The 26,360-nt window shown below is 49.3% G+C and overlaps 5 protein-coding genes and 1 long non-coding RNA gene across 14 annotated transcripts in view; 2 read left to right on the forward strand and 4 right to left on the reverse strand.

Annotated features, from left to right (window-relative positions):
* The window catches only part of LOC118507060 (long-chain-fatty-acid--CoA ligase 3), a 28,515-nt gene extending 22,661 nt beyond the window's left edge, over positions 1-5,854 (reverse strand). For 3 of the 9 annotated variants that reach the window (XM_036045038.1, XM_036045036.1, XM_036045029.1), the window contains exon 1: positions 5,669-5,854. The gene's annotated coding sequence lies outside the window, so the exon portion shown is untranslated. Of the gene's footprint in view, positions 1-5,072; positions 5,360-5,668 lie in introns of those variants that run through there. The other 6 variants (XM_036045037.1, XM_036045035.1, XM_036045028.1 and 3 more) reach the window with 3 other exon arrangements.
* On the forward strand, positions 4,401-4,793 carry LOC118507064. The gene is made up of 2 exons (XR_004905584.1): positions 4,401-4,529; positions 4,605-4,793. It is a non-coding gene; the product is annotated as an uncharacterized LOC118507064 (long non-coding RNA).
* A 1,696-nt stretch (positions 5,855-7,550) lies between the features above and the next one.
* On the forward strand, positions 7,551-9,280 carry LOC118507061 (queuine tRNA-ribosyltransferase catalytic subunit). Its single transcript, XM_036045039.1, has one exon. The coding sequence runs from the start codon at positions 7,773-7,775 to the stop codon at positions 9,090-9,092; it is 1,320 nt and encodes a 439-aa protein (XP_035900932.1). The 5' UTR covers positions 7,551-7,772; the 3' UTR covers positions 9,093-9,280.
* On the reverse strand, positions 9,244-10,255 carry LOC118507062 (coiled-coil domain-containing protein 25). Its single transcript, XM_036045040.1, has 2 exons — positions 9,971-10,255; positions 9,244-9,890 (listed from the first exon to the last, which is right to left on the reverse strand). The coding sequence occupies exons 1-2, from the start codon at positions 10,041-10,043 to the stop codon at positions 9,337-9,339; spliced, it is 627 nt and encodes a 208-aa protein (XP_035900933.1). The 5' UTR covers positions 10,044-10,255; the 3' UTR covers positions 9,244-9,336.
* A 1,358-nt stretch (positions 10,256-11,613) lies between these two features.
* LOC118507063 lies at positions 11,614-12,826 on the reverse strand. Its single transcript, XM_036045041.1, has 2 exons — positions 12,670-12,826; positions 11,614-12,095 (listed from the first exon to the last, which is right to left on the reverse strand). The coding sequence occupies exons 1-2, from the start codon at positions 12,717-12,719 to the stop codon at positions 11,996-11,998; spliced, it is 150 nt and encodes a 49-aa protein (XP_035900934.1). The 5' UTR covers positions 12,720-12,826; the 3' UTR covers positions 11,614-11,995.
* A 2,692-nt stretch (positions 12,827-15,518) lies between these two features.
* On the reverse strand, positions 15,519-26,026 carry LOC118507058 (transcription elongation factor SPT6). The gene is made up of 7 exons (XM_036045024.1): positions 25,381-26,026; positions 25,116-25,197; positions 24,112-24,314; positions 19,604-24,020; positions 19,367-19,497; positions 16,411-16,850; positions 15,519-16,336 (listed from the first exon to the last, which is right to left on the reverse strand). The coding sequence occupies exons 1-7, from the start codon at positions 25,417-25,419 to the stop codon at positions 16,072-16,074; spliced, it is 5,577 nt and encodes a 1,858-aa protein (XP_035900917.1). The 5' UTR covers positions 25,420-26,026; the 3' UTR covers positions 15,519-16,071.
* Positions 26,027-26,360: the final 334 nt, after the last annotated feature.

Consider the following 26,360-nt stretch of genomic DNA (forward strand, 5'->3'; position numbering starts at 1 on the left):
GGAAAAATGGCAACAACCACAACGACGACGGTGAAAAGTGAAAAACCAGTTTAAAACGGTTGGTCGTTCTTCTTCATCGTGTTCGGATTGCATCCTGATCGAATGCGAGTCTTGCAGGCGCTACCTCCTCTGGTGCTGCGTGGCCTTGAATTAAAATAACAATAAACACGAAGATGCACACTACGCATCGAAAACCCCCATAGGGGCGGTTGCAGAAGCATTCATTTCCTACCGAGCATAGTTGTAATAAATAAACAAAAGACCCCCCCTCTCGATGGGGAGGTAAGTAAGCTCACGCACACAACCGTTGCGAAATCGATCAAAATTCCCCTTTTTTGGGGGGTAGACACCGGGAATGGTTCGATGTGAAGGTAAACATAAAATTAGCAACTGCGGACGCAAGCTGGTTCTTCTTCTCCACCCAAATAGGATCGAAGCTTGGAACGTTCGACCGGCACCGAGAGAGCGACCAACCAGCGCTGCTTAAACGAAGAACACGTTCGAAGGAAAGAATACGCTGGAACAACATGCTATAAAATAGGTGGCGTAAAATTCCAGACCATTCCGAAGCAGGTGCTCAACCCGGGGGTGATGTTTGGCTTGGGCGGATGGAGTTGGAACAAAAAACAATTAATACACATTTAACAACTAATCGAACGATGGGAGGATAGGGAAACAAACAGTCATAGGAGAATGCGACTGCAACCACTTCACTTACTCTCTGAAAACCTTCCTCTGACATCAATTCTTCTGCCCTTCTTATGAAGGTAATATTGATTTTTTAATATTCTAAAAACTAGCGACAAGTCCATCCAATCGACTGATTTATCATTTGAAGTCCTTAAATTAGCTCAAGTCATTCTATCACTTAAAAATAAAAGTAGTTAAACTATCACAAATAACTCCAATGGTTTAAATCTTGCTCAAATTACTAAATCCAAGAAGAGTTCCCTAACCATGATTGTCGAAAATGCAAATGTCAGCATTTTATTTCAGATAAAGGCTTTAAAATTCAAATGATCGTTCAGTTGATAGAATGAGAGGTGGACATTACAAAGACAACTTTTTCTCAGACATGGACGACATGTTTTGCGAACCAATGTCGGTCTCGTCTAGCATATTCATCTTGAGAATCCGTTTAGACGGAAGCTATAACAACTGGATCTAAGCTATAGCAATAGAAGCTCCAAAAATTGACAGCTTTGTAGTACATAAAAGGCAGAATAAGAAAGATGACAAACATTACGTGCATGAATGTTGATGGGTAAAGGGTCAACGCATGAAAAATAGGGAAAATCTTGTTCTTTTTCGGCAATTACAACCTCCAAAGCACTTAGGCGGACCAGAAAATGATACCATACTTGACTTAAATAACCCGTTGCTGGTTAATTCTGGTTGGTTGGTTGGTCTGCGAACGGGAGAGGCTTTGCAGGTAGTGTTATTTAATAACGGTCTCTTCGTATTAACAACTGGTGCCGCTATCACTAATCCACTATCTCGAAGGTAGTCCCGAAAATCAGTCTCCATTTTAATGCTTACATTATTAGTTGTATAAGAGAGTTCATCTGCATTTTTAAGTCTACAGCGTGTCGTAGCTTCAAAGCTTCCAGTTAGTCATCGATTAAAATTTCATCAACCCTTTTTGGGGTAATGCTAACCCGAGGGACATGTGCATGGAAAGTAAATTGGAGTTAAGTAAAGTTGGAGTTGAGTAAAAGTAAATTATACGCCCTGGAAGAACTTGCCCTACATTCTGTGGCTATTTGAAAGAATACTCATGGGAAGAAGCACATTTGTTGTTTATGTGGTGGGAACAATCAGAAATTGTTTCCCTTGAGCTGAAGATTCCCCCTTCATGACATTGTGCAGTCGCAGATGAGAAACACCATTTAAATTAAACCTAAATTTTCATGTGCTTTAGCCTTGAAATAAGTGATATTACTTCTAGTTGCCAGCGAGCAAGAGAAACAACTTTGTGGAACTATTATATGGAGGCAAAGTGATCCCTTCCAACAGCAGCACACAGCTTGAAGGGTTTCAATCGATATTTTTATGCCACGAAATTTGATTCGTGCGAGCCACGGGTGCAAGAGTGCTACCTTTAACGGATAGTTTCAAGAGACAACCCGCAAAAGCCTTGAAAAGTGCGACGATGAACCGGAAGCACGCCACCATAATGATGAGTGTGAACTGTTATGCTCCACTCATTCAATTAATGATCGACATTGATGGCAAATTCTACCTACATTACAGGACATTTAAGAGTTTAACGTATTGCCGACGATGACGGTTCAGTTTATCGCTTCTTTAGCTAATAGCTCTCGTAAAGCGGAAATGCGACATATGCCACCACCACCACAATATTCAAGGTGGACTCCATCGTCAACTAAAAATCCATAACAAAGCACCCATCGTTTATCCGTTTAAAGCCTTTCTCCCGATACATCTGCGATCGGGGTGTCCGTTTGCGGATTTCGTTCCATCACGCGACAGAGATAAGGCACGGCGCGCGCACTGCGGGTGGTGGTCAGCATTCAGAAATGGGATGCCGCCGCAAAAAAAGGGGGAGGAATCCACTGTTGCCCCAGCCTCGTCGGTGGTGATGTGCCTACAAATGGAAGTAAAAACGGTCGATGAAAATGGGGTCGCGCTAATTAACCGGTAGCGGCTTCTGCCCCCTTCTCTAGCTGCTAGCCACAGTACTGACCTCCTTTGGCAGCCGTTTTGCTACACCGAGGGAGAAAACCTCGTCAGACACTTCTTCGGTATGAATACTCCTGCCTGTGCAGTATATGTTCCCGGGGTTTCATGTTTGGTATGTTCGGGAATACGAAACTCGCACATCAAGCAGGCCACGAAATTCTTGCAGCCGGTGATTACAGCATAGAGTTTGACATACAAAAAAAGCGCACAGACACACACACACACACATACCAGGATGTAGGACACGCAATACGAAACTGTCAAAATTGCATTGCACCAGGTAGCTTCCCTTGCCCCCTTACCGGCACCTCTTCCACCCCCCCAACAAACAATTGATCTAGTGGGTGGGTGTTGTGTTACAGGGTTTCCGAGAAGAACTAACGATGTGCGAGCCATTTCTGGGCAATGGCTAGGATGAAGTATACAGTTGCCAGATAGAACTGGCGATCTGTCACCCTTTCTGGACTATGGCCAAGTTGAACTAGACACAGGCTAGGTTGAAGTGGAGGATGGACAGGTTGAACTGAAATGTCAAATTTGAAACGATTGTATTGTTGTTTAAATTTTGCCTTTTGACAGAAGATGACAGTTGAAGTTTATGTTTATAGTCAATGACTCGAATCCTTTTAACTATTGTTTTGCATATTTTACAGAAAAATAAAAAATATATTGGAAAGCAAAAACAACATTACAATAAAAAAATATTTCTTTTTGAGCATTGAAACATGTTCAAAGCGCAGTAAATAATAATTTTATTATTACATACAAGCTACGTTGCAAGCAATCGTTTCAAATTTGACATTTCAGTTCAACCTGGCCATCCTCCACTTCAACCTAGCCTGTGTCTAGTTCAACTTGGCCATAGTCTAGAAAGGGTAACAGATCGCCTGTTCTACCTGGCAATTGTTTACTTCATCCTAGCCATTGCCCAGAAATGGCTCGCACATCGTTAGTTCTTCTCGGAAACCCTGTATTGTTCGACAACAAATACACCAATACAGCATTGCTTTTGCACTTCCACAAAACGCACACAAATACAAAGCCATGTCTCAGGGACACGTCGTCGGCTGTACGTACACGCAGCAGCACCAGCAGCAGCAGCAGCAGCATGTGGTGCGATGTTTTTGTTTCGGTGCGGCCGGTCCTGCGCCGTAACGTCACACGGCATCGTACGATATCCTGCCAAACACCCCGAAAGCAGATTCGCGCGCGCGGACTACGAACTACCGGCAATCCGGTGCTGCCCACATTCCCGTATGATTTCCTCTGTGCGTGGCTGTGTGTGTTTGTGTGTTTCGCTCTCTTGAGGGGGGTGCGACCTGCCGGTATGTGTTTTGCAAGATGCAAGCGAAGAAAGCGACGAGAATTGAAAAAAAAACAACACACATCAAGGTACATTAATGAGGCCACCACTCACACAGCACATACACGAGGGGTGGTGCAAGAATAAGCGCGGCTGCGGGGCTGCTGTGTGGAAATGTGTTGCTGGCATGCAGTCGCGCGCGCACACACACACACACGTAGCTACACGTGTACACATGCTTTTGAGAGCATGCTGCGGCAGATACTTTCTTCGCCGGATGGCATGGCGGTATATGTGGGCGCGACTCGTGGAGTACCGAACGAGAAAGAAGAGATCTGTGTGTCCATCCACACAAAAAGCAGCCATAGACCGAGACCAACCAAAACCGGCCATCGGACACGACGATCGACGGTCTCCAGTAGCAGTAGTTGCTTGAGCGGGTTGTAATGCTTCATCGGTAAATGGAGACCATGATGTGATTCCGTCATAAACTGCACGCACTTTTCTTTAATGCAAATTTTCGGTATTGTAAAAATAACCAGTTGTTCTCTATCGACGTGGTAAAACGGATTCTCTTTCTCTGTCTCCCTCTTCCTAGTGTTCTTCCTTGATAGACCATTCTACTTCTATCTTTGCCATCGAACACCACACCGGACAGTAAGAACGAAGAAGAAATGGTAAAACACCAACCCAACACACACATACACACACAGCTTCGTCTAAGAAACACGCAATCTTTTCGGACCCAGCCTGCTGTAGGAATTGCTGCCCGTCTCCCGGACACGTTTTCCGCTATATTTTCTGGTCACTCACGGTGTGGCAAAGTGGACACAAAAAAAAACTTTGAGGTTATGCAAAGCAGCCGTAGTGTAGGTACCACGGCAGCCTTGAGATCGATCGGACCCGCAAACTCTTCTTGACGTTTATTTTTATATCCAAAAACCTTCAACGTAACGTCAGGTTCGATTCGGTGGCGAGTAAAGAGAGGTGTATTTTCCACAGCACAGGAGGCCCCGCACAACAACTCGGCCCAAACCCATCGAATCCGTCGTACAGCCGCGCATACCTTGGCCTTGTTAGCACCGGGTTCGATCGGGTTATATGACGACGACGGTTGCTACACACTACTCTGATGACGTTTCCAATATGGTATCGTGCGATGTGTGTCGTGATGATGGCTTTCTTCCTTTTTCGATGATGTTTCGTACCACTTTTGCCTCGCCGGATGGACAACAAATCACACACAAACACCACCGTTCTTCAAGTAAGGAGCCTACTTTGTTCTTCTTGCTTGTAACCCACCATCAAACACGAAACACGGTGGGTGCCCCCAAAATTAGGTTGCAAATTTTCACAAACCAAACCCCTTTTTCTCACACACAAACAACGTTGATGTTGGCCCACGGCGCGTCACAGTTTTCACACAGTCGAACCCGTATTAAACACATACACACACACATGAAACAAAACGCCACGCCACCACACACAACAAGAGTGTGCGAGCGGTGAAAGGACTCTGTGGTCGGGAAAATTGATTTTGCACAACGCTTCCAACTCTTTTCAATCACGCCACTGGTGCACCGCTCGGAAGCACATGGGAAATGTTGCGGACGCACACACACACACATAAATACACACATACATAAACACAAAAACACGCACAAACCTTGCTGCAGCGGGGTGGATTCTGCTTGTTGATTTCGGGAAGATGTCAATTGTCACACGATAACACGACAGACACACATTCACACAAACACGCCGAACACGGAGGATGCACGCACGTAATCCGTTCTTTATCAGCAGTTGCAAGTGACCCGTTTGGGACGAATGGATGCGATGCAATGTGATGCGAAAAAACAATAGGGACACGACTGAACCGTTAAAGCTGCGCTGGCTTACCGAGAGCGAGAGAGCGAACGAGCGAGCGAGAGCGAACGGGAACAGAGAGCGAGAGACCAAACGTTTCCCACAGGCGAGAGCAGTTTCAGATGATTCGATCGCGCGCGCCCACGGCCAGAGAAAGGAGATAACACAGAAATCGTGCCATTCAACCGTTAGCGGGCACACCGAAGCGTTCAAACATTATCAGTACAAACGGCTACTAGAACTGTGGTTTGTAAGTTACATCGGCTGGGTGATCGGTATCGGTGAAAAAGCCAGCACGCCTCATCGATACACTAATGGGAAAATCACTCCACACAATCGGTGACAGTCGCAGTTTTTTCCCTCCCGAAGCGGCTCAAGTGTTTTTTGTTGCTGTCGTAAGTGCGTAACCGTGAAACATCCGTAAAAATACACGTGTGCGCTTACACTCGCACCATGTCGCTGCTGTCTCTTTTCATCCAACGAGAGCGGATGCCTGCTGTTGCTGCACTACTCTAACAGAAAAACGGTGAACGGGCTCTCTGGAAAGATTGCACCGCCAGAGAGCTGCTCGCCAGTAGCGTCAACCAATCAGAAGGCCGAAAAAGATGGCGTGATTGCTTACGTCATCTTTTACGCTCCCAGCTGCTGCTCTTCTCTCTTTGTTGGCGGATGGAACGGGCGAATACAGATGCGACAAACGCACGCGGCCGCGTGTTGTTTACATTTGCAACCGTCGTATGACTCATGTTGGTGGAAGCGGGGCGGTTAATGTTCGTGACGTGGTGCACGGGCCGGAAGTAGAAATCTTCCGGTGGGGTCGATTTACAGGCGAAGGGCGGAAAGTACTTACAAATTCGATTGGGCAAAGACGGGGTAGAACTTCAAGTCATCGTGATCTGATGCAATGTTCTGTATCGAATGATCACGAATGCATGGTGTTGTATTGATGTTGCAACAAATATTTGAATTAATTTGAAAAAAAAACATCAACAACCGTTTGACAGCTACGCATTTGCTGTTCGCCAATAAGCTCAAGGTTGCTGGAGGAAAGATGGGAGACAAGAAAATGTAATCTGTTGTTTAATTTAGCTTGAAAATCTATTACCAGCAGTTTCATCATATTTTATAAGGCTTTTAAATTATTTCATAATTATTCTTGTATTGAATCACTTGAAATTAAACGTTTTTATTGAACAATCTCGTATCACACGATAAACTTATTTCCACTATACACCTTGAGACTGTCAAGTCCGTCGTATCCCTGTGAAAAAGATGTATGGAATGCCGGTCACAGTTGCACAACTTTAAAAAAAGCATTGCAAACAAGGTATGTAGATATAGAAGGTAGAGTTGTTTAGAGCAAATTGACATTTCTCGACCTGACATAACAGTTCCGTGGTGATCAAGGGGAAGGGTATTGAGAAGAGTGACGGCAGCGTCGGAGGAGGCGCCGGTGGTGGTATCGCTTGCGATTTTTTGACGAAAAATGCAACCAAATATCGTCAATCGTCTGTGGGACAACACTTAATATGCGAAGATGACCCATAAATTAGCGAAATTGCTCAAAGGACTGAGAATCGAGGCTGTTTGTTCATGTTGGTAGCCCCATACCATATGTTTTTGTAAACAAACTCTGACATAACTCGACTAAAATGTCGCCCTGTCAAATCGATAAAAATCCACCTTCTAAATACATACACCTTGATTGCAAACAATTTTGCTACACACAAAACAAAGGCAAAAAAGAAACAGAGTGTCTTCACAGTACATAATTATCCCAAAAACGCAACAGATTCTCTACCATCACCAGACTCAGCCCACGACAACGTGCAGCAGCTGCTGCTGAGCCGGCGCCGAAGAAAACGAAGAAGAAGAGCGCGCGCGCGCCGGTCCAAATTGCATGTTTACATCACGAGCAATCAAACCTCTTTTCGCCTCGGGCCTACACGTGCCCACAAGCTACGCTTCCGTCTGGCAAGCTTCCTCCACGGCAATGGAGTCACCAACAGCTATCCCGAACGGAGCTTCCGAGGATTCGAACACGACCAACATTCCACCGTTGCGGTACCGCGTGACGGCCAAGTGCAGCGTGACAAAGGCGCGCGTAGGAGTGATGAGCGTGCGGCATGCGGATGTTGACACGCCGGTGTTTATGCCGGTGGGCACACAGGGCACGCTCAAGGGTGTGCTGCCGGACCAGCTGCTGGAGCTCGATTGTCGTATAATGCTCGGCAACACGTACCATCTGGGAATGCGGCCCGGGACGACCGTGCTGGAGAAGGCGGGCGGTTTGCATCGGTTCATGGGCTGGCCCCGGGCACTGTTGACCGATTCGGGCGGCTTTCAGATGGTGTCGCTGTTGCAGCTGGCCGAAATCACCGAACAGGGCGTACGGTTCCAGAGCCCGTACGACGGCAGCGAATGCATGCTAACGCCAGAACGAAGCATGGAGATACAGAACGCGATCGGGGCGGACATTATGATGCAGCTGGACGATGTGGTCAAAACGACGACGACTGGACCGCGCGTGGAGGAAGCGATGCACCGGACGATCCGCTGGCTGGATCGAAGCATAGCGGCGCACGGGCGTGACGACGATCAAAGCATCTTTCCGATCGTGCAGGGAGGTTTGCAGCCCGACTTGAGGCGCGTATGTGCGGCAGAACTGACCAAGCGCAATACGCGAGGTTTTGCTGTCGGTGGACTGAGTGGAGGCGAAAGTAAGGACGAATTTTGGCGCACGGTACATCTCTGCACGGATCTGCTGCCCGAGGACAAACCACGGTATCTGATGGGTGTTGGGTTTGCGGCCGACCTGGTCGTGTGTGTGGCGCTCGGTGTGGATATGTTTGATTGCGTGTTTCCAACGCGAACGGCACGGTTTGGCTGTGCGCTGACCCGCGCCGGACAGATCAATCTGAAGCAGCGCACTTTTGCACAGGACATGCGACCAATCGAGGACGATTGCGAGTGTTCCACGTGTCGTACTTACACCCGAGCTTATCTGCATCACATCGTTACCGTTGAGCCGGTGGCCTGTAGCATCGTGAGCGTGCATAATGTGGCGTTCCAGCTGCGCCTTATGAGCGATATGCGGAACGCAATCCAGGAGGATCGGTTTCCGGAGTTTGTGAAATCGTACATGGCTGTGCGCTTCCCGGACGACACTGTCCCACAGTGGATTCGGGATGCTCTTGCCGCCGTCAATGTGAACCTGTAACGCTAGTCCTTCGAGTGAATTCCCCTATAACAGTAGGCTACCAACGATCCAGTTTCATTCCTATTTGCGTAATTTGAACCAAAACGGACGGATTTTATCCAAAAACGGCTAGTTTCTTCTTTCCTTTTCGATTGTGTACGACGACCACTTATACACTGAAATAAAACAATCAATAATTTATTCGTAATCTTCGCGCCTCGCCGGACCAGTTCCATTGTCTCTCTCTCTCCTATCCTCACGCCCCTCACATAAACTCATCCGAATCGTTACCGGCGTCGTAGTTGGACGTCATGTTTTCCGGTTTCATTAGCGAATTGTAGCTCCGCAGTTCCGCCTCCTCCTGGCGCCGCTTCTCGTCCTCCCTTTCCTGTTCGCGCTGCTCGCGCGCAATCCGCTTCTTATCGGCACGCTCCAGCGCGTCCCGCTTTTCTCGCTCCGCCCGAAAGTCGATCGATTCTTCCCGCTTCGTCTTGTTCAGCCGGTTCACTATGTCGTTGCTGCGCTTTTCCACCCGAAACATGCGCACCTCCTTCTCGCGATGGAACGCCACCTGGCCCACCTCCATGGCGGCTGTTTTCTTCAGATTGTCCCACATGGTGTACACGATGTCGACGTTGTTCATCTTGTTGCCGTTGATGCTGTTAGCCTTGACCAGCTGGCAGGCATCTTCCAGCACGGTCGTCGGGATGTCGTCCAGCGTTTGGCCCGGCTCGAGCCGCAGGTACACGTGGGCCGACGAGACCTTGTGCACGTGAAACCACACATCTTCCGGCCAGCCCCATCGGATCAGATCCTCATCTGTGTGTAGCGGAGGTGCACAAAAACAAACGGGTAATTAGACGTCGGCCGATAAAACCCCGGCGCAAGTGATGACTTACTTTCGTACTTATCCAAACCCATGAACAGTGTCACCGGTGGCTGAACAACATTGCTGGTGAAGTAAAATACCATCGTGTTCCGGAGCGCAGACGTTTCCTATCCTTCCCAATCACCTTATTTACATTACGTGCTGGACTAGATGGAGGCCGATAGTGCGCGCACCTTTTAGTTCGAACAGAAATTGGCGAAAAACGTTGTTTAGTTTATTTCGTTTGCTTTGACACATACAGCGCGGTTTGTGGAGAGAAGGTTGGTTCAGTTTGCTAAGCGAGCGCTGACAAGCGATTTTGACAGTTGCCAACAACCGAATGTCATGTGCTCCGACCCAAAACAAACCAACCGGTGCAGTGGGTGCGTGAAAAGTTCTGTGATAAATGTTTAGTGTGATGTTAGCGATCGTTGTTTAGCTTTATTTGTGTACAAACGGCAAGGCAAGTTAAGTTTCAAAGGTGAGTTTGGTAATGGTATTCTATTTTTACTACAGCTACTAGAAACAAAATGTTTCTAATAGAAACAATGACGGACCAAACACCTTGGTGGTAGTTCTGTTGACCGGAGGATGGTGAAATGAGAGGGGTGGGTGGTAGGGAAGGGGATGGTTCTTTTAGGAGGCCCCTTACGCGAAGTACCTAATATGAGGTCACTTATACTAGGCACCGACTCGAGACCCTTACTAAAGAATCCCTACTATAAGGCTGCTTGTATGAGGTAGCCGATAGGGCCCCAGTAGGATGCCTACTTAGTCCGACGTTTGCTCCGCCACTAACTACAGATTCGTTCGGGTTCCATGTATCCCGACCAAATGCTGTACTTACTTCCTTTTGCACTTGAAATTTGTTCTCAAAATGCGCTTCTCATCTACAAGCAAACAGAGTATATGTATTCCTCAAGGAAGAGGACTCGCTCAAACTCATACGCAGCCTGGGATCGTGATCCTGATCGTACCTATGCCCGAAGTCTGTTCTGAGGAAGGACAATGGAAAAGCTAGCAAAATGATTAGCTTTACTGTAGGACCTCGCGATCGTTCAGCGAACCCCTGCAGCACCGGTGAGCTGATCATGTCCTGAGAATGGCACCGAAAGATCTCTATGTAAGTTGTCAGCATTTGGACAATGTAGTAGTCGCAATGAGCAGTACTAGCTTCTGCAGCAGTACTCGAAACTGATCTTAATAGGTATAAAACTCATGAAACGCTTAGAGACGATCAAGTATCAAGTAAAAAAAAACAGTCTTCTCTTTTTGAGAGATGATAATCAGAAGGCATCGAGGTCTCGAGGTCATCTAATTTGTGCAACCTAAAACACATCATTTGACTGCCACCCAGACATTCTAGAAAGAAAACACTTTTCTTTCGATCCTCTTACCATAACCGGTCGGCACGGGCACGGTCGGTTGTTGTTGATGTGCTTGTACGAAAGAGCTTCCCTTTTTGGAGCGGGAGGAACCAAAAAAGATGATGCAATAACGACAACATGTGAAATCAGCCCGCCCGTTTCTCGGCCGATTTTGTTGGCGGCTCGTGCAATACATTAACACACAGATGCATTTAATATATATGCACCGGTTACAGGCATCGGGTGATCGGAAAGCTTTGGTGAACGATAATGCAACCCGCATTGAAGGAAACGGTACGCACCGGGGTTTATGCACAGTCTTATTCAAGAGACGAATAATTTAATGGTTTTTATTAACAAAATAATCCTCCCATCCTTGCGCTGCTAGGTCTATCGGGGGAGGTCACACGCTCATGTGACTCCTGCATCTCGCTTGCGTTGGCTCACGAGAAGTGCATGCTCACGAAATGGTCCCGATTTTTGAAGTGTGGTCCCCAGCTCCCATTACCGGCATTGCTGCCGTTGGTGGTGGTCTTCGCCTGCGAGGTAGGACTGGTGTAGCTGGGGGTGCTTTTCTTCATGTTTCCGCCACCCGGGGCTTTGGCGTACGCCGACTGTTGGTTCTGTCTGGCCATCGTGCTTGAACGATCCTGCATGCTAATGCGCTCGGGACCGGGCAGTTACCGCTCTCAGGGTACGTACTGGATCTGGGTGAGCACCTGGAACTCGAGATGGTTGCCGGAATTTCCCGTACGGCTACCCTTGCGGTTGTTCAAGTTGTTGATAAGCCTGCAAAAGCAAGTAGAGCGAAACGGGAAGGGGGAAGATTAGTGACCATTTTTGGGTGCGGGAATTTCGGGACACAGCCTCATCGTACATGTATTGTAGTAGAGAGCGTTTTGATGGAGCTTTGCCAGCACTAATATAGTTCGCAAAATGCTTGTTGGGAGTGAAGTCGAAACCGGAAAGCGGATACCTGTTCAGGTCCACGTAGTCACGCGCCGAGAGCGTGTGCGATTTGAAACCGGTTTACGAATCATCCCTGAAATGTTACTTCTTGCAAACAGTAAAGTCACAGGCATAGAGAAAGGCTCCGCGGTGCCAATCGTCCCCAATCGGGAAGCCTTAAACGCAAGCGGATAAAGGATTTACGCGCTCCCACATCACTATCACACTATCTAGACCCATCTGCTGGAAGAGCCACTGATCATCATCATCATTATAGGGCTGAGACTCCCATTACAACAAAAAAACACATCACAAAGCTTCACCAACTCCTTCACGATCCAACTTCAGATGATCTGATCACTACCAGGGGTTAACGGTCCCACATGCTGAAAGAGCCCGCTAATGCTGTATTTACCTGACGGATGGCAGAAACTTGAGCGTTGAGTCTGGTTTAACAATTAACATTGACACCAATTTATTTTTTTCTAAACTTTTGAATTGAATCGAATCATGTATGCAAACCGAAACGAATGCTGCTGACGGGTTCCGAAGGAGACTGACGGGACCGTGCGCTCTCGCACCCGCTTTTATACGGCCCGGACCGCGCGTAGAGCCTCCGCTGGCTCAACCTTCCCGTCCGGCTCGTCCTCTCGGGGTGCTTGGGCTGAGGCTTGAAAACTGCGAACACAAAAAACTGGTTCCCCGTACGGCAGCAGGCAGCAGTCCTCCGTTCTCTGGTTGCTCTCCCCCGCTCCCCCCCCCCCCCCCCCCCCATCTGGGCTGGACGAGACGCACGAACAAGTTTCTACGATGAATTCATCAGCATCACCCGCGCAACAAACAAGGCACCCCAGGACCCAGACGTCCACCAGGCTCTGGGGTTTGGAGTTCTCTCTCCCCGAATGTTTGGAGATCTTCAGAGACATTACTAGTAATGTGCACTATTTTCTAGCTTGTTTATTTTTTGGGTAGAATCACTTCTCTTGCATGAGAGAAGAGTGATTTGAGTTCTATGATTGTTTATTGGCCAGAGACTGTTTTTGGCTGCATAGTTCTGCCACAAAAGGATAGATCGCCCAAGAATCTTTGAGGATCAGTAATGAGTGAGAGTTCGGTGGCAGATGCGACAGCGGCGCCGGTCTTCACACGTCTGGGCCGGGGTTCAAATCCCATCCTGACGGGTTAAATCAAGTCACAGAAAGCCAGAAATGGCAGGCCAAGACCTCTCGAGGTTGTAGTGCCAAGGAAAAAGAAAGAAGAAGAAGAATCAGTGTAACCTCTTATTTGGATCACGCTCGAAAGTATGCAATCGGCTCAACCGAAGATCGTGATCGTGACAAAGTCCAAAGTACAACGCCGTGAAGATCATCATTTGATAAGGATACATAAATTTGAAACGGACTGTTTTTCATTGGCGGAAATTAGACAAATTCCTTCAAGGAATATGGCAGATCCTTATGATGTACCTAGTGATCGGTATTACCACTGGGCTTCTCAGTCTCTCAGTCTCGACTCAGTCTAGACTATATCGATCCCACACGGGTAAACTCCAATAAAGGAAGCTAGAAATGGTAGTATAAGATCTATGGAGGTTCGTCTGCTTGAGTTAACGCCCGGGCGTGGTCATGCAGGCTATATCATGGCATACTAGACTTAATGATATCATGTAGTTGGGTAGTCAGTCCTCACTCACGGGGGAACAGACAGGATGGGATTTTGACCCTCTGGAAGTTCTAGAACCGATGAAGAAGAAGATCGGGTTTTCTCCTGAGGTCCTGTTATGACGTCATTACCCATTACAAACTAATCGGAACAGCCCATGCACAGCTAGTTTTTGTCCAGAAGTTCATTTTATGGCACATCAAGCACATCCACAGCTCATCCTGAGCCACATTCTCATATCTCCTTTTGATCATCTGCTTCTGATCTAATAGTGCGGCGTAAGGACCTCCTACTTCCGTGTCCTTGAGGCGCTCGTTGTCTTCCGTGTCCAAATCTCCTGTCAATCTCCCGAAACTTCTACTTCCAAAAAACCCTGTTGCTCAGTGCTTCGGAAAGCGAACAAATCAACAACGCGGCGTGGCGTAGTATTCAGCAGCCCAACATGCTGAATGCATAATCAAGCATGCAACCAGCCGGAATCGGGTGGGAATATCAAGGGAAATTCCAACTAGCTTGCCAACCTACCGAGGATGGAAACGTTCTTGAACATTCTCTCGCTCCCATCGAAAGTCCCACAGAGCAGTTCTGAAGTTTGATTAGAGAAATTCCCTTACATAAGCAACAACAGGTGCTATAAGTGCCAAAAAATGAATGCAGAATCAAACATTCCTCAATATCAAAGTCCACAGACCCTCCAACACCGGCCATTTTCTTCCCAGTGTCGTGTTGTCTTTGGTTGCAGTCAAAAAAAACCATTCATATGCACCACAACCACCATTCGCGCAAACTATTGAAATGCAGAAATGGAAAATTTTTAAAAACCAGTTCAAACCGGCTCCAACGAAATTGTGCACTCTATATATATATTCCGCCAGAGAAAAAGATAACGCCCGTATGCACAAAGAAAAAACGGCGATGAAAAGGAAAATTATATAAAAATGAGCAAAAGCGAGCGAAACCGGCCAACCCTTCCCTTTCCGGACAACAGAACACCTCCAGATTGTTTTTTGAAATTGTCGTTCGAAAGGAACGTATCATCGTTTGCAGCAGAAGATGTAGAAAATAACAAGAAAAAAAAACACTCGCGAAACACATAAAAACGACAGTTTACCGATTAATCGCCATCGATCCGAAACCGAGGTGCCGAATCCGGTTCGAGCCGGTTTCGCGAGCGGATCTGGGTCTCATCATTAAACACCAAACGAGCTGCCACCGCCAAAACCATTCCGGTTTATCGAAAAACCGGGGTGGATGTCCCCCACCACCACCCCCCCCCCCCCCAAAGGGAGGGGGAAAGTCGACCTTCCTCACCGTTCCTCGCGCGTTCTCAAAAAAAGGGTATGTCGCCGTCCGTTTCACCGTTCACGCAAGCACACGCACCGACCGCATGATCAGGCTCCGAGAGCTCCAATGTCAATTCGCGGCGAGCCACCTGCCAAACCTCCCACCGCAAGCGCGCGGCCAAACCACCCACCCGGCGCAGAAGAAAGGTAGCAAAGAAGAAAGAACCAAACATGTATGCTGTACTAAAATGCAACGCGCTGTACTAAAAACTATCGCTTCTCTGACACGGAATGAACCTCTGACACGTGTGGCCGTGCGTTACAGTTTAAAAAAAAATGTCTATACTTTTTATTAAAGGATCTTAAACGCTAGGAAAAAGGGGAAGGGGGTTCGTTTCTGAATTGTTAAGCCGATGTAACCACCCACCGGCGGTCGATACCGGTTGGAAACCCATGCGTCCGTTGCGGTTATCAGTGTTGGCCCTGCCGTCCAAGCAGTCCGAAGATTGAAATTGAGTATCCATCGTGCGTCACAGCGCGCTAGTAGCCCCGCAGCACACAATGAGAGGTGAGACGCAATCGCAAAGTTGATCGACCAACAACAGTTCGCGCCGGTTGCTGTCCTTGATGATCGCCGCTTATCTGAAATACTTCCGGACCCAGGTGGTCTTCCTACGCGTTGATTCCAAAGTCCAATCGCAATCGGTTGGACCGTGTGTGACACGATGAATAGCAGCAAGTAGGAAAGGGATGCTGAAGATCGCTTTTATCCATCGCCCAGGGGCGAATATATTGGGAGCTTGCTTATCATTCTTAAAAAAACGCGATTAATGATTGTTTCTCCTGGAGTAGCGCCTGTGCTAGAAAATCTCCTATTCGTCCCACAGTGGCGTCGCATCGCCGAGCGTTAAAGAGGCAGCAGCTGCCGCCGTCGATGCCGCCTGGGCTTGCTGTTGGGATGGTGTCGCCGACGACGAGGGAGGCGGTTGGGAAGGTGGCGGCATCGGGGACCGGCTGGCCGAATATTTGGACGATGAGCGCGGTGTCATGCGATGGTCGTGCGAGTTGGACGAGGTCACGGAATCGCTAGATCGGCCGGCATCACCACGATGATGATGCTGGTAAGATCCACCGGAGCTGCCAAAGGAAAGCCGTTGAAAAAAGTCGTTAAAATGAGTAAAACAACAAATGAGTCCCCGCTTTTCATCTACCTTCGGTCTGATGAAGCGTGATGGCTCTTCATCATACTGCTACCACCCCGGTTGCTCCAGGAATCGGTGGCCTTGGACCAGCTGTCGTACTCGTTGTTGCGCGCATGGTGCATCTGGTGCTGCAGCTGCTGCTGGGACGACGCTTGCGTCCGGTAGTGATGGTCACTGCTGTTCGAGTACGGTGAGGGTTGCTGCATCATCATGAGGCTGCTGCTGCTGGCCGCACTGCTCGCACCGCCCATCCCGCCACGCGCGGACGAGGACGATTTGTACCCGTGGTGGCTGACGGAAGGTGGCGGATGGCCGGTCGGGATCCCGGTGTACGAGGATTTGTTGGAGTACTGGGAAGGTGTCGAGGTGCCGTAGCGGGGCGTTTGCGAGAAGTGGGGCGTTTGCTGGTACGGCGTCATGTACGGCGTTTGTCCGCTCGGTGTGTAGGGCTATTACGGTGATGGATGGATGACAGAGGAACGTAATAAATACGTAAGATTATTAATTACTCTTCCTCGCCTAGAAGAGGTAGATGAAAACTGTCATAGATGATTCCGAAACGAAAGGTTCGGACACAGAGGATATCTTTACCAGGTGACCAATGCTGGAGAAGATGGCAGAGCAGCACTTTCAATCCTTACCAATTCTACCTTTATTCTTTACCCTTCAAACCCGTATATCATACGACCAGATGACCATGTTTGTCCGCTTGTTAGAATGACAAAGACTAACATGATATATCCGCAATCAGAATGAGTGGACAGTTTTCCAGAGTTCATTGCTATTACCGAGAGTCCTTGATTGGTTAAAAGATCTTCAGGAACGAGATCAAGCACAGTTGCAATACGTCAGTCGTGGATGAGTTCTTTCCCGACCGACCTTTGATGGAACAACAGGAAGTAGACGACAGCGGCGCCAGCCTTCACACGGCAGGACCGTGGATCTAATCCCACCCGAACGGGTAAAATCAAGTCACAGAAAGCCAGCAATGGCAGGCCGAGACATTTGTAATGCCACCGAAGAAGAAGACGACAGCCGAGAAACCGAGTTCAGCATAGTATTTGGAAACCGACAAGGAGCAGGAGGAGATGATGACTTACGGGGATATTGGAGATCTGGAACGACTCTTCCAATTTTATCCGATGAAGTAATGAAGGACTACGACTACAATGGTGAGCTCTATGAGCTGTCAAATGACCTCATTTATGAATATTGGATGTCTACCTCACTAATTTACGGTGGGCCAGTCATGTCATTGGAATGCCACCGAACAATTAAGTGCTAATAGTAACATTGAGGATGCCTTCCTTACCGGCGACGAAGGAAATTTTCCTGAGCAGTAAAGCACAACCTGCTGCAGGCTATAAACCCTGCTAGGCGACTGGTGCTACTGTCACCTAGCACGAATGGCCATCCGTCGGCTCAAGAACAACAAGGCACCAGGCACCGACGGAATAGTAGCCGAACTGATCAAAAACGGTGGTGCAGCACTCGAACAGGAAATTCATCAAATTATTACTGAGGTATGGGATAGCGAATCGATGCCTTGTGATTGGAATCTTGGCATCATCTATCCCACATACAAGAAGGGAGATAGGCTAGAGTGCAGCAACTACAGGGGTATTACGGTGTTGAATACCGCCTACAAGATTTTCTCCCTTATCTTACAAGATCGACTTGTCCCATTCATTGAAGAGATAGTCGAAAACTATCAGAGAGGATTCCGAAACGGAATATAAACCACTGACCAGATCTTCACGATGCGGCAAATCTTGGAGAAGATGACGGAGCAGCAGCTCCACTCCTACCATCTCTTCATTGATTTTAAAGCCGCATATGACAGCATAGCCAGGGTAAAACTGTACGACGCAATGAGCTCTTTTGGAATCCCGGCCAAGCTTACCAGGATTGTAGGGATGACAATGGTCAACATCACATGCCAGGTGAAGGGGGATGGAAAAGTCTCAGGGCCCTTTGCTACCACCAAGGGCCTGCGCCAGGGAGATGGGCTCGCCTGTCTCCTCTTCAATCTGGCGTCCGTAACTCGGAGGTGGAAACTTCGAGGACCATCTTCTATAAGTCAATCCAGATCCTGGCATACGCTGATGACATAGACATCATTGGTTTGAGGCTCTCCTATGTAGCAGAAGCTTATCAAAGAATCGAGCGTGCGGCACAGAACCTCGGGTCGGTGCTAACAAACACTGATTTACGCAGGGGTGATGTACAGATAGGTGACAGCACTTTCGAAGTCGTCCAAAAGTCACCTATTTGGCGCAAGGGTGCTGGCTGCCAACCGGTCATTCTACAGCCTGAGAAAACTTCTCCACTCTAAATAACTGTCGCGACGGACGGAAGCTGGGACTGTACAGAACATTTATAGTCCCAGTACTCACATACGCCTCTGAGACATGGACTCTGTCCAAAACTGACGAAGCCCTCTATGGCCGCGTTCGAGAGGAAGATGCTCAGAAGGATTTTTGGCCCCGTATGTGTGGAAGGACAATGGAGGAGCCGCTACAACGACGAGCTCTACGAGCTGTACGATGATCTCACTATCGTACAGCGCATAAGACTCGCCAGGCTCCGGTGGGCTGGTCACGTCATAAGAATGACACCGGCGGACCCAGCCCGTAAAGTCCTGTTGGGCCGTCCACACGGACAGAGGAGGCGTGGTAGGCCCAAATTGAGATGGAGTGATGGCGTTGATGCGTCCGCCAGAACGGCCGGGATAACGGATTGGCAGACGACGGCACTGAACCGTGAGCGGTATCGAGGATTGTTGCAGCAGGCCAAGACCGCAAAGCGGTTGTAGCGCCTGATAAGTAAGTAAGTAAGTAAGCTACTGGTCTTCCTGCGCGTGGATATACAAGTTCGATTCTAACCCAACTCATGTGGTGTGAACTTACGCCTTTTGCTATACACTTATGCGCCTTTTGCTGTGAAGTGTGCCCACAAAACTTACCGTAGTCACGAAATTGCTCGACCCATACTCGAGCGGCGTGAAGGAATAGTGCGGCGTCCGGTGTGCCGCGGCCGACAACGAGTTCAGCATGTGCGGAGGCATATTTTTCGCAACCGACTCGATCGTTTCACCTATGGCAGGGCAGCACCAGGAACAAAACAGACAGCAACAAAAGCGAGTACGTGTTAGTAAATGCAGGCAAATCACGTCCAGCCAACGGTCATCCGAAATACTCACTATTAATATCGCTAAACTTGGGCGTGCTGCCGTACGGTGTGCGCGACGACATTCCTCCCACCTTGGGCGTGCTCTTGGGCGTATCGACCGGTATCGGGTCGCGAAAGTGTTCCTTAAACCATTTGAGCAGCGAGTTTACCGAATCGAACGTCTGGTGCCGAAACCGGTAGCCGTCGGGCGTGACCGTCACGTACTCGTGCCGGAACTTGTTGCGCGGCAGATAGGACAGCAGAAACCGGCCCGGGTACGTTTTCGAGACGGATAGGATGTAGTGGATTTTGTTGGGATTTTTCTGCTTTTCCGCCTTGATGATTTCCTCCGCTTTCTCCTTCGATCCGCCGTCCGTGTCCCGGTAGTACTTGTAGTTGAGCAAATCGCGCACGTAGATGGCCATCGGCGTGATGTGCCGGGCGATGATTTCGTCCAAATCTTCAAACTCATCGTTCCCGATCCACAGCGATTGGCCGAGACTGAACACGTTCTCTTTGCCCTCTTCGCGCACATCGATGTGCTGGTAGATGTCGTCCGTCACCTTCCACGTCGCCGTCAGGTGGTCGGAACCCTTGCTCGACGGGCGCACCACCACATCGCCCTGATCGTACCCTTCCAGCAGCTTCAGTGCCTCCGCGTACGAGATGTTGTGGAAGGAAGGATGCACGATCACGCGCTTCACGTACTGTTGCCGCGCCTGTTGCTTCTTCGAATCGGCCTCCTTGCGCGAGTCCGCTTCTTCCGCTTCCTGATCGTAGCAGGCGTCCTTCCGCGGGCGCCACTCTTGCTTGCGATCGCACAGATCCGAACTTTTCGACGAACACTCCAACGAAAACCGCTCAATGTCGATCTTCGTCACGCGCACGTGCACCGTCTGCCCGATCTGCACGCGCTCCTCCGGATTCTTCACGTGCTTGTCGGACAGATTCTTGATGTGAATGAACCCGTTCAGCCCGTTGTCGAACCGTACCCGTACGCCGGTCGCCTGCCCCGGACACTCGCCCGCATCGAAGTGATTCCACACCTCGGACAGTTCGGGAAATTCCGTTTTCATACAGAACGGGCACTGCCAGAAGCCGGTCTCATCGTTGCGCACCGGGTTAGCCTGATCCAGCTGTTCGCCCTGCGGCTTCCGGTAGGTAAACCCGGTCACCGTCGCCAGCATCATCTTACCGACGTACAGCGATTCGGGCGTTTCCTTCGTGAGGTAATCGAACAACTCTTCCGCCGTCACCGAGCGGAACGGCGTGCGAAGATCCTTGTAGCGCGAGTTCAACTCCGCCCGAATGTCGTACAGCGTAATGCTCTTGTTGCCGAACCCTTGCCGATCGAGCTCGATCGCGAACGCGTCCAAATCGAGATCCTTCAGCCGTTCCGGTGCTTCCAAAATTTCTTCCAGCGCACCAGCCGGATTAGCTTCCTCGTCGTCGTACTCCAGCGCATCGACTGCCATCTTGCGTGCCCATTCGTAGGTTTCCGGATGGACGCGCGAACCGTCCAACACCTCCACGTACGTTTCCGTGCTATCGCCGAGCGAGTTGGTATCGATTTTGATGAAGCCGGAGCAGTTGATGAAAACCTTCGGACCCATGTGACACGTCGTAACGAGCTGCGTTCGGTTCTCGAGCCGTGAGTTGGTTTGCTTCAACAGCTTCAACATTGTCTGCCCTTTGCGCGGACCCAAGCCGCAGATAAACTGCACCAGGTTCGCCGTCAGCGGGTTCTGCACGGCCAGATTCACATCCACACCCACCTCGTTAGTGCGATTGATAAACTCGAGCTGAATGTTCTCCAACAGCTCCTCCTTGCTTAGCTGCTCTTGGAGCGAGTGATACCGCAGGCAAAGGATTTCCTCGTCCGAGTTACACAGCTGCGAAAACTCAACCAACGGATCCTGCACGCGCCGTGCGATCGAGATTGCCTGCCGCAGCAGTGGTGGATACTCCTTAAAATCGCTCGTACCCTTGATCGAGTTGGCGTACACCTTGGCCAGCTCGTTGTCCACGATCTCGACCGCTATCTGCGGGAATTGTTCCTCTTCCTGCAGTCGCTTTAAGCACTCGACAAAATCCTGCTGCACCATCAGCGCATCCTTCGATTCGCCCCCGATCACGATCACGTGCGGCTTTTTGCTGCGAATGAAGTTGGTGATTGTGCGCAAATCCGTCTCTTTGCACTGCTTTTCCGATTCGCGGTACGCGTTCTTCTTCTTGAGCAAGTGCGGTATGCGCAGATAGTCCGTCACCTCACCGTCGGGGGCGATTATTGCCCCGAACGCGGATTGTGTGTAGTCGGGCACGTAGGCGACACCCATCACCCGAACGCCGCGTGTCGTTTCCCACTCGTAATCGTCAAAATCGGGCACCGGTGGTCGGTACGGTGCGACCTTGATCCAGTTGTACAGCTTTCGGCAGCAAACACGCAGCACTGCGTCCTTCGCCTCGGTCAGTAGCGTGTTGTGCAGCTCGCGCTTTAGATCCGGAATGACCATGCGGTTAACGGCCAGCACGACACATTCCGCCCGAACTTTGTTCCACTCCTGCACGTTCTTTGCAAACTCGTCGCGATGGTAGAGTGCCTTCAGTTCCTCGAGAAAGTCGCCCGACGTGTTGCCTTCGATCCGGTCCACCAGCTCCATCGTTAGCAGCTTGTCTTCCTGGGCGATGTAGAGCTTCAGATACTGATCGCCAGTCAGATCGCGGACCGGCTTCTCCTTCAGATACTTCATCGTGTAGCATGGGTGCGTTTCATCGATTTCTTTCATGCCTTTCTTAGTCGGGCGCACGTTAAGCTTGGCGCGCTCGAAGTACAACTCCCGGATACACTTCCGGAACAGTGGTTCACGGGCGAGCTGTCGTGCGACCATAAACACGCCACCCTGCAGTACTTCCTCGGGCGATTCGAACGTCGTGCCCATGTATTCTTTGGCCACCTCGAGCGGTTCCTTCGTTTCCTGCTCTACCTCGTGCCGTTGGTAGCTGTCCCGCACGTTCTCCGCAAACTGTTCCGGCGTTAGGCCGAACCGTTTCGTCAGCCCTGTCAGTCCACGCTTCCGACAGATCTCGTACGGACCAATGTCAATGTTCAGCCGTACACGGTCCTTCCCACCTTGATCCGCTTTAGCGTCCTCCCGTGATCCTCCGGCTCCTTTTGGCTTTTCTTCCTCCTCCTCCTCCCCCAGATCCTTATCCTCCTCATCTCCATTCTCCTCGACCTCGTTCTCATCGCCTTCCCCATCCTCGGTGCTTTTCTTCTTCGCAGCGGAAGCTTTCTTTGACACCGATTGCATCGACTGACGTGATTTTTCGCGCAGCCGCGTCCGCATCGGCGCAATGTCGTGCGCATAATAGAGCAAAAAGTGTAGATGCACATCCTTCAGCTCTTCGTGTGACTGTACCAAACGCAGCCGGGCTAGATCTTCGTCCCGGATCACGCGCATATCCTCCGGTATCGGTGCGTCCGGGTTTTCCATCAGCTTGTCCAACTGATAGTTGCGCATATTCTCGTACAACCGCTGGAGTGAAGTTTTGCGCCCCAGCAGCTGGCACCACATCGAGTCGAACTTGTAGATCTTCCACAGATCGTTAATGTTCAGATCCGGCTGGACGTACTCCTTCCGGTAGAAGGCAATGAACGGGACCTCCAGATGCTGGTTGCGCATAAAATCTAGCGTATGCTTAATTTTCGGCACGTTCGAGGGAGGCTTGCGCGTTACCGTGCCCTGGTCGGAGACGTGCGGCTTGCAGAACGCTTGCTGATAGATCCATTCCGCTTCCTCGTCCAGCTCGTTCGAACCTTCCGGCACCGCCGTCACCGGGACGTCTCGCAGCTGCATTCGTTCCGGCACGTCGAGCTTCCGGATCACGTTGTCCATATCGGTAAAATGACCACGCTTCAGTTCGCTCGGTTCGTAAATTTCGTAGATGGATTTTTTCAACATTCGCTTCCGGGCGGCCGGTTTAGCCTTTTTGCCCCGATCCCCACCACTCGGACGATCGACCTGCTCCAGTTGCTCCTCCTCGTACTCATCCTCCGCTTCCGAACCTTCCTCGTACTCGTCGTCGTACTTCTCAAACTCATCGTAATCGAAATCCACCCCGAATATGTCCTGCCCCTCCTGCAGCGATGCATCGGTAAAGATGTGTCGACGCTTTTTGCGCTTATCGCTGATCGGCACACCGTCATCATCCACGATGAAATCGTCCGCGTCCGATTCTTCGTCCTCCTCCTCGTCGTAGTGCTCGCGCACGTTCGCCATCGTATCGCGCTGGCCACCTCCGTCGTGATCCGAGGCACGCTCCTCGTCATCGTCGGATGCGGCATCGAACAGGCGATTTTCGATCGTTTCCCGTATCATGCCCTCATCGCCCGACTCGCCATCGCTCCCATCGTCGTTGGTAAACTTTTTCAAGCGCTTGAAGCGTTTCTATGGAAACCAAACCGAAAGCGATCCAATTTTATGGAACCATTTTTGCCGAAAAGCAACCCGAGCAATCAATCCGCCCTTCTCGACTTACCCGCTCGACTTTGACGCCCAGATTCTCCTCGATCAGCTCGTAATCTTCGTCCTCGAGCCGATCGTCCAGCTCGTCGTCGCTTTTCTTGCGCTTCTGGTGCCCTCCTTCGGAACCATCGTCCGAATCGTCATTGTCGCTTTCCTCCTCGATCGGATTATCATCGATCAGATCCTTCAGTTCCTCGCGCAATCGGTCTTCATCGTCTAGAGAAAGGATGTGATTAATAAAGCATGGGTTAGCAAGTGCACTGGCTTATGCAATAAGTCGCACGATTTCATCGCATTCTGCGTATTTCCGATTCTGGCAAGACGATTCATTCAACCGGTACGACCAGTTCACGTGCTACTCAGCCGCCAGGGCAGTGTTCCGGTTTTCCCATAGCGCCGCCGATCTAGACAGGATTAGCCTGCGAGATTTCGATACGTGCATAACAGCACGCCATCGTATGCAAATCGTGGGCAAACTTGCTTGTACTTTCCGTCCTACTTGCATTTACGCGTTGCAAGCCTGATGCGACATTGTGGCACAGGAATATAAATAAATGTAAACGGGTGTACATTAGCCACACTTCGAGTCTAGTTCGATCTGGTTCGAAGCAGATGTTTCTCTTTCTCTCCAGATTCCGGAATTGTAAGCGCTGGTGTAGTAAACCAGCAACCCGGTAACGCTCGGTATTTAAACTCCCGTGGTGGACCGGTAGCGATGGGAAAAAAATGCATTCACAGCTCGCTCTCTCGGTGGAGCTGCTGAGGTTATTGAATCGAAAACCCGCCAATGGCTTCCGATGTAAGGTGATTCGTATAATCCTTTACCATCTTTTTCGGTTAATGAATGGTCAAATCGATTCTGTTGGCAATTGCAGTCCTCCTGACCGCTTTAGAAATTCTTTAGCGTGAAAGTTTAACTAGCATCGTGGAATATTATCATCCAAATAATGTGTTCCGGATTGACACAGGACAACAAACAAAGTCCGACACAAAATAATGCCCTTGTTGTTTACTCACCTTCTTCCTCATCCTCGCTGTCCGAAACGGCCTTATTTTTTCTTAGCTTTTTACGCTCATGTGGTTCCAACTCCTCCTCCTCCTGTAAATAAAAATGTTGGGATATATTTAGGTCAAACACGGTCATATCTGTCGTTCAAAACTGCGAAGGTTATCATATAAATTATGTCTGGTAATCGAAGTTCAGGGATATTACACATCCTTCACAGGTCGCATGCACACATACACACAGTCACACACACGCGTGGCCTTGCGCATTACATACCTCACTTTCCTCCGCTTCTGAATCGATGAAATCGGCCATCTCTTCTACCGGGGTTTGCTTCGAATCTCAAGTAGCTCCGGATGTAACCGAGCCTCCTGCTCAGGTGGTTTTCTTTCGAGAGGTTTTCACTGAGAAGAAGAAAACCGCCCTTCACTTCTTCCCGCACTACCTGCTACGGGTAACCCCTTCACTTTCTTTGATGACACAACGCAAAAACACAGAAGCCCCAGTTCGGTTGTGCTATTTTACGCTGTATCCTAATGAACCACCACCGTGCGGCACGCGGTTGTTGGACCAGCTGATGTAGTGAGTTCAAAGACCGCTGCAAAGCGACCCCCGAAGCTGGAAAGTGCAACGTTGAAATCGATGCCGACAGCGATGATGCATCAAGTCGCGCGTTCCCTGCTATGGGACAATCAGCTATCAAATAGTACACTTCGACACACGCGACACAAGCCTTCGCGCGAGGTCAAACGCTTTCGCGTGTTACGTTTTACTTTGGGTTGCGTTCAGATGCGTTATTTGGCTCACTTTTTCTACGCTTAACACAATAAAATATGAAAAAATGCCGTCCGACGGCGATTCACCACGATGTACCACAAAGTTTTGGATCGGCCATGTTGGATCGCTCGGTTTTTTTTCTGTTGTTTTTGACAGCTGCTCAAGTTTGACAGGTGGTGGTGTTTCCAGCAGACGGTGGACAATTCGGTAATTTTGTAATTAAAAATAGCATTTTTTATACAATCACTTCAAATATTTAAAGAAAGAAATGATTATTTACAGGAGGAATATTACAAGATTATTTTAAGCATATTTAGAAAAGAAATGTGCAGGCGCCGATTCTTTGAGATCGATCCATGAAAACAAAAGTTGTTTATGCTATTACCATTATATTACAGCTCTATGAAGAGGTTTTTACATAAAGAAAATTATCAAAAATTTAATTTTGTGTTTTCAAATAAACACCAATAAAACAAAAA

Source organism: Anopheles stephensi, chromosome 2 (assembly GCF_013141755.1).
Source record: "Anopheles stephensi strain Indian chromosome 2, UCI_ANSTEP_V1.0, whole genome shotgun sequence".
NCBI classification, from domain to species: Eukaryota; Metazoa; Arthropoda; class Insecta; order Diptera; family Culicidae; genus Anopheles; species Anopheles stephensi.